Raw genomic sequence first — 14,571 nt, 5'->3', positions numbered from 1 at the left:
GAAGCCACCAGCTGGAGGCCCCCGGGGCGCGCCCCGCCCGCGCCCCGCCCTGCACGTGCGCCCCAGGGAGCGCCAGGTGCAGCCCGGGCCGCCTGCGGGCCGCGCCGCGGGGGCTTCTGGGCGCCGGCTTGGGGTGCGGCGGCTGCGTCCTCGCGTGGAGGCAGGATGGAGCCCGGGGCACAGGAACCACTGCCCGCCTCCGCTGGTGGGGGGCGCCCCGCGCTGGGACCCGACACGCCTTCCCCCGACACATCCGTGAGCTGCCAGGTCCTGCACACCGCGCCCGCCCTCCCCTCCCCAGCCTGTCCTGCGGGGCTGGGTCCGGGGTGGCCTTGCGGGGGGCCAGGGGGCCAGCACCAGGAGCAGGAGGGGAGCCCTCGCCATGCCTGCTCCGTATGTGCAAAGAAAGGCAGGGTGCAGGACTGGTAGGGTCCCGGGGCGGTGGGGGGGAGTTTCAGAGTCCTGAGTCTCGGACCCTAACCACTCCCCAGCCCAGCCAGGGGGGCTGCCCAGGTCTCCTCGAGTCTCCCCAGGCAGGGACCTTTCTCCCTTCTTCATTTGTAGGCTAGGTGTCAAAATAAAAGGGCCAAGCAGGTATGGAGTGGCCCCTGCCGCCCTCCCTAGCCCCCATTATAACCTAATGTTATCTTTAGCTTCTTCTGGAACATTAGATCCTTATTTTTCCTCAGTTTGGGAAAAAAAAAAAAAAGGATCCTGTACCCAGAACATAGACATCTTTTCTTATCAATATATTAAAAACACATTTGATATTTAAAAAAAAAACCACTAAGGGTCCTTGCATGTTGATCCATTAAGGGTTTAGTTTTTTCCCCTGGGTTGGAGGACCATTAGCCTGTTGTTTATCTTTCATAGGAATTGTGGGCTGTCTGTTTTCACTGACTATGTCATCTGTTTTTCTTTACAGAAGTTCAAAATTTTATATTTCAACTTCTTTTCCTTTACGGCTTCTGTGTCATGAGTTATCATTTGAAAGCCTTACCAGTTTACAGAGCAAGCCACCCGCATTTCCTTCCAGTGCTTTGATAGTTCTGTTTGTACCTTGTGAGCAAAGAGGCAGAACTGACCTAAAACAAAGCGTTTATGTGGGGTCTCAGGATTGCAGTTCGGGGAGCAACCCAAATTGTGTCCCCTTAGGGGACAAAACTCAGGGGTTTTTAAAAATAATGGGGAAAGTTTGTATATGTTGCTTAGAAAGAATTTTGACTGGTGTTGGCAGCAGAAAATTCGGGTTAGTTGAACAGAATTGGAGTAAAATCTCTTAGGGCAGCAAGTTGCAGGGGCTCAGGGTATGGGGGGTTTGGCGGGGCTCAAGTTTCTAGTTTCACCCTGAGGACAGAGAACAAGGATGAGCCCCCCTGCTGATGGCCTCCCGGCTCCATCTAAACCCCTCAAAATAAGTGACCCCATTTCACGTCATGTCTCACAACATTTGCATCTTATATGCAGTTGGAATTGATCTTGGTGAATGATATAAGAATCCAATTTGTTTCTGATTTTTCAAAATTATCCTGTTTCTTTTTCGCAATCTGAATTTTTAAAGAGTATACTATTCAGTCCCTTGTAATTTATTTTCATGTAGGGTATGAGGTAGGGACTTGGCTTTGCTACTTTTTTTTTTTCTAAATGGCTGACCCATTGGAACAACAACACTCAAAGAAAAAAAAAAAAACCTCCCTTCCCTGCTCATTTTTTTTTTTAAGATTTTATTTATTTATTTGAGAGAGAGAATGAGAGAGAGAGAGCACATGAGAGGGGGGAGGGCCAGAAGGAGAAGCAGACTCCCCACCGAGCAGGGAGCCCGATGCGGGACTCGATCCCGGGACTCCAGGATCATGACCTGAGCTGAAGGCAGTCGCTTAACCAACTGAGCCACCCAGGCGCCCTTCCCTGCTCATTTAAAACCCATCTCTTCCTGTATAATATTCCCAGATGTATGTCTCTATTGTTTGTGCTGAGTACGCATCTGAAAACCCACACTGTTCTTTCTGTAAGCTGTTAGTGCTACAGTATTGTTCTATCAAAAATGTATCGAATTGTTAAAGATTTTATTTTATTCATTTGACAGAGAAAGAATGAGCACAAGCAGGGGGAGTGACAAGCAGGAGGAGAGGGAGAAGCAGACTCCCCGCTGAGCAGGGAGCCTGATGCGGGGCTCGATCCCAGGACACTGGGATCATGACCTGAGCCGAAGGCAGACGCTTAACCCGATGAGCCACCCAGGCAGCTCTCAAATTGTTCTTATGGAAAAGCGTATCAGCGTCTAATTGTGTATTGGTTCTCAGTTCACTTCCACGCGTAAGTTAGTTCAGGGTAGCTCCTGCTAATCAGAAAATACGCTCCTGTTCGCTCTCAGTGCCTTTCTGGTAGAGGCCCCGCCTGGTGCGTACCCCTCCTCTGCACTGAGCCTGGTCCCTCTTGGAAGTAGAATGACTTTGTCTCCCTTTACAAGCGCTGATGACCTTCCATGGGATTTGGATCACTTCTCTTTCTCTTTGATCTACCATAGGCTTAGAAAGAAAAAAAAAAAACCCTCACCGTGAAGTAGCCTCAATTACTAGTTTATTTCTGTTTCTCCGTGTTTCTCTGTGGATTTTGCTCTGTGTTGATGCTGGAGCAAAGGTGCTTAAAGCAGGAAAACATTGAGACTTTTTAATCACCCTGTGCTTTTGTTTTCCAACTCATCTAGTGCATTTTTCCATGAATTTGGCCTCTTAACAGCAGAGGTGCTCCCGTGTTCACACGTCCCCCCCGTGGGTTGTCTTTGCTGCCATAATGCTGTGGATCTTTCCGAAGCCCTTTGTCTCCGGCGCAGCCTCCTATGGATGGTGTGGAGCCGATGCGCTTTCTGACCCCGTGCCAGTCTGTTAATAAGCGAGCTGATTCTGTTTGCCTTTGTCGACAGGGCTCAGGTGTTCAACCTCTAACCAGCAAAGAAGATGTATACGCGGTAAGTAGGTGGTAAATACAGGGTACGATGCTCACCATCACCGGTCGTGGAAGAAATGCACATTAAAACCACCCTGCCGTGAGGTACTACTGCTCACCTGTTAGAAAGCAAACAGTAGAACACCTTAGGAGCTGCCGACCCCGAATGCCGGTGAGGATGCGGAGCGACTTGGGCTGCCCATGCGGGCCCGCCAGGCTGGAGGACCGCGCAGCCACTCTGGGAAACACTTGGGCACTTACTGATGCGGACTCATTCTCTGGAGCGAATCCAGCTCTTCAGAGTGGTTACAGTTCACATTCATCAATCTCTACGGGTTTTGCGATGGGAAACAATGTAGCAAGAGCACCCTGAGACCTACACAGTAGCAGCTCGGGAACTGACCACCCCCCAGGAGGACACTCCCGACTGGCTTTCTGGCCCAGGGACTGGGAGACTCTCCTGGGGACGTTCCGCATGGTCCGACCTGTTTTCGGTTTCAGCTGGGCTGGCACTTCGCCCAGCTGCCTGGTCATGATATACTCACCTCGGAAGAATGCTCTAAGAGCTCACTGGGACCCGATTCGGAATGCTCCAGCACGCTCCACTGAACGCGTTTCCGCGAGCAACAACCCCTTCCCGCCAGACCGTATTTAGGGACCTCTTCTGCCCTGGCCCACCTCAAAGCCCCTCTGGGGAATTTAAACACCCAACTCTGCCACGCTCAAATAAGCGACTTGACGTGCTTTGTTCACCGGTGAGGTGAAAAGCCACACAGCCATGCACATCAGGATTCCATTTATGAAACGTGAACTTCTTTTGTATACAGGACACGCATTCCGTGCTTTTTGTTTTCTTACAAATTGCTAACGGTAGCTACTTAGGGGAGCTGGGTGGCAGCAAGGCTGACGTTAGACTTTCTAGTTTTACTTGTCCCTCTATGCTTTGATTTTAAGCAGGACAGGAGGGCAGCAGCCCCATGGGAGAGCCCAAGCCCCCCACCCACGGAAACCGCGACCACCCATGTCTGTCTTACGCTCCTCAGTGCTGGCGTGATTTGTCACGCAGCAAACGATGGCTAAGACGCTTTCCCACGGCCTTGGAGCATTTCTGATCAGGCTCACGTTTAAGGCAACATAAGCATCTGTCCTCTGTTCTAGGAAAAGTTTAGTTCACTATCATGACTATGCTTCTCAGCTCTGCCTCCCCAAAAACTCACTACCGGATACATCCCTTCAGGTGCAAATGCACAGCAGGAATTCAAGGACAACCCCGCAGTAGTATCTTGCACTGACTGCTGGCTCTGTTCTCCCCGCACCCCCGAGCGGAAGCCAGTTGGTGGGCCGCCAACATGTCCGGGCATGTCCCAATCACCCCATCGTCACACTTCTATCCACTTGTTGTTGGAGAAAAGTTCCAGTCCCTCCCGCACCATGCATGACAGTGGCTTTCTTGATTGATACTTTTGGGAAGCAGGGCCCACAGTAGATATCATCACCAGAAACTGTTCTTCCCACTAGCGAACAGGTGCATGAGATCGGACCCCGAGAGTGGGATTTAGCAAAGCGTGAACACGGCTGCAGTGAACGTGGCAGGGTCAGTCGGTACCTTTTCAGGATGATGGTTTCCTTCCCCGTGGCCAAATGCCCAGACGTGGAATTCCTGGGGCACGTGATATTCCAATTTTTCATTTTTTTGAGGACCCTCCATACTGTTGTCCAGAGTGGCTGCACCAGCCTGCATTCCCACCAACAGTGCACGGTGGGTCCCCTTTCTCCGCATCCTCACCGACACCTGCTGTTTCTTGTGTTGTTGATTTTGGCCATTCCAACAGGTGTGAGGTGACAGATCATCGTCGTTTTGATTTGCATTTCCCTGGTGCTGAGTGATGTGGAGCATCTTTTCATGTGTCTGTCAGCCACCTGGATATCCTCTTTAGAGATATGTCTGTTCACGTCCTCTGCCCATGTTTTAATTGGATTATTTGGCTTTTTGCTATGGAGCTGTATGAATTCCTTGCGTACTTCGGAGAGTATCCCCTTATTGGATTTGTACTTTGCGAATACTTTCCCCCATTCCATCCGTGGCATTCAACGTAAAATCAGCATTCCTCTGAAAGTTACCTAGACTGGTAGGGGATTGGCTCGGATGCACCGCAGTGTGAATTAATACCTCTCTAAAAGACACACGAGGGCTTCTTTCAAAAACCAAGCTGCTCAGTCTGTCACGTCCTTTTGACGTGACAACCTGTCAAGGAGCGCTGTGGCGACCATGACCTTAGGATGACAATAAAACTGTTTGCCGAAGACAGTTTGTCAGCATCAGGGAAAGGCCGTGAGCACAGGAGTTTGAGGGTTTTCCCAGGGGCTTTGTTCTCGATGGAAAAACACTCTGAAGGAGCTTCTGCTGCCGGCCGGGGGCTCGGAAGCTGGGGGCGGGGGGCTCGGGATCAGGACGCTGGGTGTCCACACCCCTGCCTGATTTGCCGTCCCATCATACAGAGAGCAGCTGCGTCCGCCCGCCGTTCTGCTCTTTTATGTTGAGCGTAAATGTTAAGATGATTTCATTGACAATGTTTTACAGTTTTCTCCTGAAAAAAAGAAAGAAGTCTTTTTACCTGAAAACCGCTTCTTTTTCTTTTTCTTCTTTTTTTTAAAAGATTTTATTTATTAACATAAGAATAAAAAAAGATTTTATTTATTTATTTGACAGAGAGAGACAGCGAAGAGCAGGAACACAAGCAGGGGGAGTGGGAGAGGGAGAAGCAGGCTTCCCGCTGAGCAGGGAGCCCAATGTGGGGCTCGATCCCAGGACCCCGGGATCATGACCTGAGCCAAACGCAGACGCTTAACGACTGAGCCACCCAGGCGCCCCCCCTTCTTTTTCAATTCCATTATTAAGACCACATTTTGGACCAATGCTTGCTTTTGACCAAAAAATAGAACAGGCGACTTGGGTGGAAAGGCAGGTACGGCGGGAGCGCGCTCTGGGCCGCACGCTCCCACCCGGGGTGGGACTGGAGGCTCTGCGCCCAGGGCAGAGGCCGGGGGGGAGGAGGACGTGCCCGGTGGGCTCTGGTGCCCGTCCTGAGGCTCCTGCCGGGACCTTCTAGGGAGCCGACATCTGTGCCCTGTCTCGGCAGTTTTCCAGGGTGAGCTCCTCTGAGGAAGACGAGGGCCCCTCTTCACTGAGGAGTCAGCTGCCCTTGAGAAGGGTCCTGAAGCACAGCACCCCTCTGGGAGCCTCCCCCAGCCTGCGCAGGAGGCCAGCAGGCCCCGTCCCCTCCCACCCAGCCGAGGGCCCTGAGCCTGGATCCCCGCTGCCTGCACACCTCTCCTGGAACCCCCCGGCCCCCCAGGCAGGGCTCAGCTCCACGGCCGCCCTCCAGACCCCGCAGCTTTCTAGCATCTGGGCCTCCAGGGTGGCCAGTGGGCAGCCAGGGCCCAACCCAGACCCCCGGGCTCCCAGGGAAGAGCCGCCCACAGCGGCCTCGGTCACGCGGCGGCAGCAGCGAGCGGAGTCCCGCGGAGCAAGGAGCAGGCCTCGATCCGTGGGGTTGCCCGGGATCCCCAACACAGCCAGGAGGAGGAAGCAGGACCTGAAGAAGCTGGCCACTGTGGTACGACTATCCCCAACCTGACCCTGTCTCTGACTGTGTCCCCGACACGACCCTGTCCCCGACCCCATCCCTGACCCCGTCCCTAGGGCCCCTTTCCTGCTCGGAGCACTGCCTCCTGGCCCCTCAGCTGGTTCACCTCTCCTGTGACGCCCTGCTGTTCTAGAAGGTTCTGAGAAGGGCGCGGTCGGGGGACTTCCACCTTGCCCCTCACGTGGGGCCACAGCTGACCCCGGCTGTCCAGGTCTGCTGCCCAGAGGTGGGACGTGTGCAGTGCATGGCCTGGCTCGTGGGCTGGGCGCCCGTCGGTCTGTTGGGTCCCTCTGGGAAACCTTCACCCCTCCCTCTGTGGCCTCTGAGGCCCGTGGCTCCGCTCCACCTGCTGGGAAGTCAGGTGGAAGTCAGGTGTGGGGCAGCCTGGATGGCTTCTTTCCATCTCTTCTTTCTTCTCTCACCCCTTGTCCGCCCCTCGGAGGGGTGCTGGGTTCCACTTTCCAAGGTCGCCGCAGGATGCCTCGATTCTCCCACTGATTCCTTTCACTGGCCTTCCAGTCCTCTCTGCTTGGCCCCACTCGCCCTTCTGGGGCGTTTGCTGGTGGGATGCTTTCCTGATGGCCCCCCCACCCCGCCCTCTGTGGCTGTGTCTGGTCGTAGTTGGGAACCCGGCCTTGCAGAGCTGACCAGAGCTCCGCCTGCGTTTCTGGGTGGGGCCCGAGTGCGGGGCTGCCCCCGAGCCCCAAATGCCTCCCTAGTGCCCTGTCCCCACGGGCTGATGATGTTCCCACCTGCTGCCAGGAGAGGTGTGAGCGGGGCTGGAATATTCTGGAGCTGACGAAGGGAAGGGGCCTGGGGGTCTCACTGTGTGGCAGAGATGGTCCCAGAGGTGGGGCAGGCCCTGGGCCCGTGGGGGCCCTCATGCAGGCGCCCAGCTTCCAGCCCCTCTGACTGCTCTGGGCTCTGCGAGGGGTTCATGTGCTTGCTGGTGGCCCGTCCCCCGGCTCTGCTGTCCCCACTCGTTCTGCCATCTGCCCACACCCTTGCTGACAACACCAGCTTCTCCTGGTCCTCATTTGCCCCCACCCAGGGATTGCTTCATTTTTTTACACTTCCAGGCTATTTGGAGGACCATGATCTGTGGGGGACCCGCCATGGGGGGCCGAGGACCCAGTCTTTCTTCCACCGCCAACCCTGTCCTCGATCCGGCCCCTGCACGCGCCCCTGTGCGGTCTGGCTCCGCCACCCTGCCCCCCCGCCGTGGCTTCTATGAGGCCAAGCCCGCGTCTCGGTCAGGAGCAGGGCTCATCCTGCCCGTGTTCCCCACCCTGGCCTGGGCCCTTCTCCCTGCTGCAGCCCCGCAAGACCGCCTGTCTACTCCGCCCCGTGGGGACGTCCCCGGCACGCCCCCGGCTGGCCCTCCCTGTCCCTGTGCCCAGCCCTCCAGCCCCCTCTGCCCCACTCCCCTGGGTCCTCAGCCAGCCCTCCGGTGCCCACCCAGACTCGGCCCTCTGGGCGGTTGCCGCTCCGTGGTGTGGTTGTGATGCCCGGCACGTGGAAGCAGGGGTGCCCGAGAGCCGAGGGCGGGGCCGGGTGGGGAGGGGCGTGCAGCCCGCCTGGGCCTCTGCTGTCCACGGGCAGCTGTGGCGGGCGCTCCTGCAACGCGGGCCTTCTCAGAGACGCCTTTCCTCCGACAGATGGAGCGCGTGAGGCAGTGGGAAATCCGCCAGCTTCAGGACATCGAGGAGGCCACTCAGCATGAGCTCACCATCCAGGACGATTGACCCTCGGGGCCGGGGCGGGGGGGTGCGATGCTCTGGAGCTCGCACCTCGGCCGGACTCACCCGGCCCTCTGTCTGTCTGCAAACCCCAGCCCTCCTCAGGGCTTGCCCAGGTCCCGCTTGGACCGCTGCCCTCCCCGCGCTGCGTCCCTCGAGTCGGGTGGGGGCGAGCTAACGAGGCTCTCCGAGGTACCACCAGAGCGCAGGGCCCAGAGGGAGCCGACGGGGGAGGTGGACGCCCACTGCGCCACCCTGGGGGTGCCCGCCACCCCTGCGGCTTCCCCAGTGTGACCCAGGGCACAGGATGACATTTTGCACGTAGAGACCAGGGAGCGTGGCGACCCAGCCGCCCACACAGGGCCGGGGCCACACACCCAGCGGGCTCAGGATGCCATTCCGGGAGAGTCAGGCGCTGGGACTCTGAGCGGGAGGCGCTTCGGGCGGTTTGCAGGCGCTGGTTCCGAAAGGTGGGGCTGGGGTGAAGAATCCGACCCTGTGCCGTGGTTCGGGCCGTCTCTGCCCCGTCCCTGTGCAGTCTCGCTGGGGTCCCACGGAAAAGCTGGAGGTGTTTACACCCTGTGCTCTGTTTTTTTTCCTTCCGAAAACGAAAAGAGCGTTTGTTTCCAACCCTACCCCGGGCCATCTCCAGGGCTGCCCCTCCAGGCCTGGCCATGGTGGCCCCACTCTCAGGGCTGCAGATCAAGCTCACTGCTGGACAGAATCAGGAGGCAGCCCTAAAGCAGGGCACTCCCTGTGTTTGTTGGGAGGCTTCCAACAAGGAAGGAGGACAGTCCTCCTGGGGTGGGGGTGGTTTGCCGTCACTGGATGAGTCACTTCAAATGACTACGTGTGGGAAGAGCGGATTTACTGTCCAGTGGGCTTACACAGTCCTGTGTGTCCTGACCCGGTTCTTCCTTCATAAGCTGACTCTTCAACGTGTTCACTTCTCCCTTTGTTATAACATTTATTGTCGGATTATGGAAATGATAAGTTTATGAATTTTTCAAATACAACACAAAAGTATAAAGCAGAAAGTCTGCCTAGAATTGCATACCGTGGAAAAATACTTCAGTGCAAACCCTTCGCACCTTCAATACTGGAAGTCAGTGAACGATTCTGCTGAGCATCTGTGTCTGATGCAAAGTGATTCTGATGGGTCATCAAGTGGCTTCTCTGTCTTGCTCACAGCCCTTGACAAATTCAGATGCAGAATGAGGCCAGGGAGGAGGAAGGCATGACGGGGGCACTTCGGGGAGGTTGTTCTTGAAAGCCTGGGAATTACAGGTGCTCAGAAGGAAGCGTTTTGTTCGTAAGCTACTTTCCTAGATGCTCATGTTGCGTTTTCTCCCCCACGTGTTAGCAAAACGGCTTCTTGCATTTGTGCAAAAGAGCGTAGGTCACAGGCCCTCTAGTTGGTGTTTGAAATGCAATCCTGGGGGGGCGTTTCACAAATAAAACAGCGTGGATTGTGAGCGTGTTCCAGCCACGGGAAGATGTGGCCGCCAAGTAGCCCAAGGAAGGAGCGAGTCCTGTGCCCGAAGCCGGAACGTGGTGCCCGGGAGGGCGTCCTGGCCGCACCCACCACCTCCATGACCTCCGTGTCCTCGGGACCCGAGCTGTGCACGGGCGGGAGGGCAGCCTCAGACCGGCGCTCGGGACGCGGGCACTGCCGGTCCAGGCTGCATAGACGGGGACCCCTCGGGGTCTCTGAACCAGGGTCCCCTTCAGGAACGCGCCCGCGCCACAGCCAGCGAGCCCCGTAGCATGCTTCTCCTCGTGCAGTTTCTGTTCAGCGTGAAATGAGAAGTGATCCCCTTCTAATCTAATCTTCAAAACTATACGTTTTCTTCCTAAAATAAGCTATTTATCCGGGGTGTCTGTATTTGACGTTCACCGTGTCAGAAACCTGGTTTGAGGGGCTGCTCGGTGGCCTCGCTGCAGGGTCTGGTTTGTGCATCACTTTCCAGTAAAGTCTTAGCGCCTGGTGTTTTAAAATTTTTTTTTTTGCTGCGAAACAAAGACTCAAAACAACCCGTGTTCACCTCCGTTCTGGTGGCTCGGCTGCACCTCCACCTGGGCCCCCTGCAGGTGACGCCAAGCAGGTGCTCGCCCGGCGCATCTGAGTGGGAAAGTGGGAACCCGGCTCCATGTGGGGGTGCCGGACCGGGGCCCCCGTTCCTTTGCTGGCCGCCACGGGGCTGCACGCAGGCCCCAGGCCCACCCATGGGTGCATGGCCGCCTCAGTGGGACACAGACTATCCATGCTCCGGATCCCCTGCTCGAGGGCTGGGGTGGGGTCCAGCATGCCAGGCAGCCTCGCCGAGGGCACAAGCAGGGTGATACCACACCCCACTCACAGGATTGGGGATGGGGGCGTGGAACAAAGCATTTTGTACCAATGTCTACCAGTGTTGTTAGAATCCTCCAAGTCCTTTTATGGGTTAAACGGTGTTCCCATCGTGTGGTCCCTGCTGGGTATTACCCAGCGAGGTGCGGGGCCCGTGAGCGGTGTCCGAGTGAGCGCTCACCGCAGCTTTGCTAGTTTTACGATAGCTTTTAAAACACGTACCAAAAAATAAAAAATAATCATAATTAAGTCACGTACCAGCTGGAAAGGTGACACGGTACCCTTGTGTTCTCATGCGCGTTTCCCTCATGGATGGTTCTGTTGGACAAGTTGGACAAGTGTCCACCTGCTTCCTGGTTGGTTGTATCCCTTTCTCAGAGGATTCTGTAAATGTCCTGTTTCTCTGGGGATATTGTGCTTTTCATAAGGATTTTTTAAATTCCTTTACTTTGGATTGATTTCGTTTGAGCTTAAAGATACACATTTGTGACGATTCATTTTATGTGTCAGCTTGGCTGGGCCACTGTGCCCAGTTTGGTCAAACGCCAGGCTAGATGTCAGGGTGAAGGTCTGGTTTAGGTGAGATCAACATTTATAGCAGTGGGCTGTGATTAAAGCAGATCGCCCTCGATAATGTGGGTGGGCCTCGTCCAATCAGTTGAAGGCCTTAAGAGGAAAAGACTGCGGTCCTCCCAGGGGAGGAGGGGATTCTGCCTCCAGGCAGCCATCGGACTTGAGATGCAACCTCCGCTCCTCACTGCGTCTCCAGCTGCCGCCTGCCCTGCAGACTGGACTTAGCAGCCCCGTGACTGGGGGACCTACTCCTTCAAAGAACAGCCTCTCTCACCCACTCACACCCCCTCTCACCCACTCACACCCCTCAGGGTGGTGTGTTCCCTTTGATGTGTCTGCCAGACCTCTAAGGGAAAATGCCGAGTGAGTGGGGTCTGGAAATTGCCCTGGGATTCAGGGCGTCCTCAGAGGGGGCAGAGTCCGGCAGCCCCTCCACCCCCCTCCCCTGCTGACGGGGTCTCAGGCTCTACGGGATGTGCCAAGCCCAGGCCACGCTCTCATGATCCCCAGAGTCTGGCCCAGTCCTTGCCTCCCCACCAGCTGCGGGGTCCCTGCACCAACCCTTCTTCTCTTGCCCACTCTTTGGGTAGGAGGGGGCTTCCCTGGACGGTGGCATTAGGTGTGTCCTGGTGGAGGGTGGCCGGTGGCAAACCCTCCCTAACATTCTGGTCTGATGCCTCACAGCCTCTTCTCTGCTAGGCCCTGACTTTGGCCTGACCTTGGGCTGCAGAGGCCGGTTTTAGGGAACATCCTGGCTCAGCCTGCTGGTGGCGCACCCCCACCCCTGCTGTCCACCCTTGGTCTGCCTTCAACAACAGTCCCTGACCGGTTAGTCCGAGAGCAGTCTGAGAACCACAGGAGGTACACGTCGTCCTCCCCGGAGTCTCCGGTTGGGAGCAGAAGCCGAGCCCCCGCACCCCCCCGCCCCGCGGCCAGAGGAGGAGCCGAGTCCGGCCCAGAGGACGGGCCGCCGACACTAGAGGACACCACCGTCCCCCTGCAGGGAGGCGCGTCTTCCCACAAGCCACAAAACCCCGCGGTTCGCGAGTAAAACGGCCACCGGGTTTTTAGTCAAGCAATCTTTTCCTTTATTTTTGTTAAATAAGATTCCAGAAAGTATAGTGCAAACACTCAGTAGAAAAGTCGCAATTAAGAAATGTACATTCACGTTAACATTTCAGTCCGTTCACTGGTTTGTTAATAAAAATAGGACCAATTATTCAGTGACTTGTCTCAGTCGAACAATCTTGGAAAAGACTGGAAGGTACAGTGTGGGGTTGACGTAAAAATAGACCCGTATTGATTATACAAATCTATCGAGAGAAGCTACCTGGTGACCGTGAGCTGCCGTCACTCTGACCCCGTCACCTGGTTCCGTGTCTGCAGAACCATTCTCGAGCGAGCTCCGTGGGTAGAGAGCGTGTCCCCGTGCCCACCCACCCCTGCATGCCATCGAGCGGCAAAGCCACACCCAGCCGGACACGGGAGGGCGCAGGGGCGTATCCGGCCTTTCTCGGCGAGGAAAGAAAATCAAGGGTGGGCTTTGGGTTTACCTTCGGTGAGAATGGAAGCTACTCTAAGGTGGTCGCGATCGATACGTTACCTTCCTTGTGCAAGGTGGTGTGCAATCGTGTGGCCGGGGGGGGGGGGGGGGGGGCGGGGACGAGGGGCGTCCGGGCTGGGGGACGCTGCGTGACGACTGCAGGCGCTGGCCGCACAGGCCGGGGCCCCAGGCTGCACCGTGTTGCGGGGACGCTCTGCGGCCAGCCGGCAGATGGCCCGAGGCGGGCCTGTCCCTCCGCGCATGCTGCGTGTTTTCAAGTTCAAAGTGGGTTTCACACACGTGGGGATTTCAGGGCATGCAATTCAGAGGGCACGTGCGTGCGAGCCCACAGTTTGTACAGGGCGAAGGCGAGACCGCGCGCGCCCCTCCGGGACGGGAGCTCGGCTGCGCGGGCGCCCCGGAGTGAGCAAAGGTGGTAGGTAGCGGGCTTCCTCGGGATCCCGCAACTGGGGGACGGTCCCCTGAGACGCGTGCTTCGTGCCCGGGGCCCGGGGGCTGGTTGGGGCTGCTGGTGGGAGGCAAGAAACCGTTCTGGCTGCTGGTGGGCCCGTGGCCCGCGCCGTGGGGAGCGAGAGGCCACAGACACGGCGCTCTGCAGATGGTCCCGCACACCATATGCGGTCAGGGAGCCCAGACTCACCCAGCTCTCTTGGCCGTTGGTCTAGGGCCACCTCTCTGTTTACACATCAGCTCTCAGCACGTGATGCGAGCTGTTTGCAAACCGAGCTTCCGAACGACGTCCGAGCTGCCCGGAGCCGAAGGAGTCGGGGCCCGTCTTGCCTTCCACGCATTCTCACGGAAACCTGCCCTGGCCGTCCCCCGACCTGCAGGAAGGGACGTTCACCGCCCATACCGCTCCCGTGGCGTGAGGCACCAGATGGCCATTCCACCAGGCAAGACGGAGCAGAGACGGCCGACTCGACCGACGGCCTCCCGGGGCTCATGCGCCTTCGGCCGGGACTCGGGGGCCACCCGGCTCCGTGGACGTGGGGAAGCGTGTGTGCCTCGGGGGCTCCGTCTCCCAGTTTGATGCCAGAGAGACCATGCAGAAAGACATGGGCAACCATCCTCCCTGCTGCAGGGGGGTCTGTGTTTTCTCAGACAGGACAGGCTGTGGGCACGACAGATTTAGGATGGAAAGCGAGACAAGGTGGGACTTCTCAGGCTAACTCAGACTGTCCTTGGGAGGTCCACTGTGAGGACAGCGTTCTGACTGAGCTCCCCGGGGCATACCCGGGGCGGGCTGTGGGGCAAACACTCCGAACCAGCCTGCCAGGGTCCCCCCACCACAGTGGGCACCTGGGTGCAGACCAGCTAGGGGGCTCCCTCAAACCCAACTCGGCGTCAGCGAAGAGCCACTGAGGACGATGGAAAACCAAGGGCTTGGGACAGACAGGCTGACGTAAATCCTGGTCCTGCCACTCGCGCTGTGGGACTTCGCTTAAGTCAATAACCTCTCTGAGCCCCAGATTCCTCACGACACCGTGGGGGCTGTAAGTGGCCAATGGGCGACACACGGGCAAGGTGCTCTGTGGGCTGCCAAGTAGAATGCTTTCATAGAATCAAGGACCCCGCCCCACTCCCCAGGGGCCTACCTTTCAGCACCAACCCCCCACCTCCCAAGTCCATCTTGGCAAAATTCACAGCTGGGAGTTTATTCCTCAGGCTGAGCCAAACTGAGCCTTCCTGGCCATCTGCCCCATCCCCACCCTGCCGTCCAGGAGGGGGGTCCTCAGGCCGTGGCCCCATCCC

At 57.1% G+C, this 14,571-nt stretch overlaps 1 protein-coding gene across 1 annotated transcript; it reads left to right on the top strand.

Moving 5' to 3' along the window:
• The first annotated feature begins 2,806 nt into the window (after positions 1–2,806).
• Positions 2,807–8,696, top strand: LOC118024582 (coiled-coil domain-containing protein 201-like). Its single transcript, XM_035026550.1, has 3 exons — positions 2,807–2,968; positions 6,087–6,563; positions 8,252–8,696. The coding sequence occupies exons 1-3, from the start codon at positions 2,840–2,842 to the stop codon at positions 8,336–8,338; spliced, it is 693 nt and encodes a 230-aa protein (XP_034882441.1). The 5' UTR covers positions 2,807–2,839; the 3' UTR covers positions 8,339–8,696.
• Positions 8,697–14,571: the final 5,875 nt, after the last annotated feature.

The sequence above is a fragment of the Mirounga leonina genome, unplaced genomic scaffold (genome assembly GCF_011800145.1).
Source record: "Mirounga leonina isolate KUSES-001 unplaced genomic scaffold, KU_Mleo_1.0 Mir_199, whole genome shotgun sequence".
Taxonomy (NCBI): domain Eukaryota; kingdom Metazoa; phylum Chordata; class Mammalia; order Carnivora; family Phocidae; genus Mirounga; species Mirounga leonina.
Note: the sequence above shows the minus strand (reverse complement) of the source record. Positions and strands in the feature narration are given on the sequence as shown.

What these genes read in the sequence shown, in the direction of transcription:
- LOC118024582 (XM_035026550.1), top strand. Translation starts at nt 2,840, where the DNA reads ATGGATGGTGTGGAGCCGATGCGCTTTCTGACCCCGTGCCAGTCTGTT. An exon ending in GCAAAGAAGATGTATACGCG is followed by an intron (nt 2,969 to 6,086) that starts GTAAGTAGGTGG and finishes CTGTCTCGGCAG; the next exon opens with TTTTCCAGGGTGAGCTCCTC. An exon ending in TGAAGAAGCTGGCCACTGTG is followed by an intron (nt 6,564 to 8,251) that starts GTACGACTATCC and finishes TTCCTCCGACAG; the next exon opens with ATGGAGCGCGTGAGGCAGTG.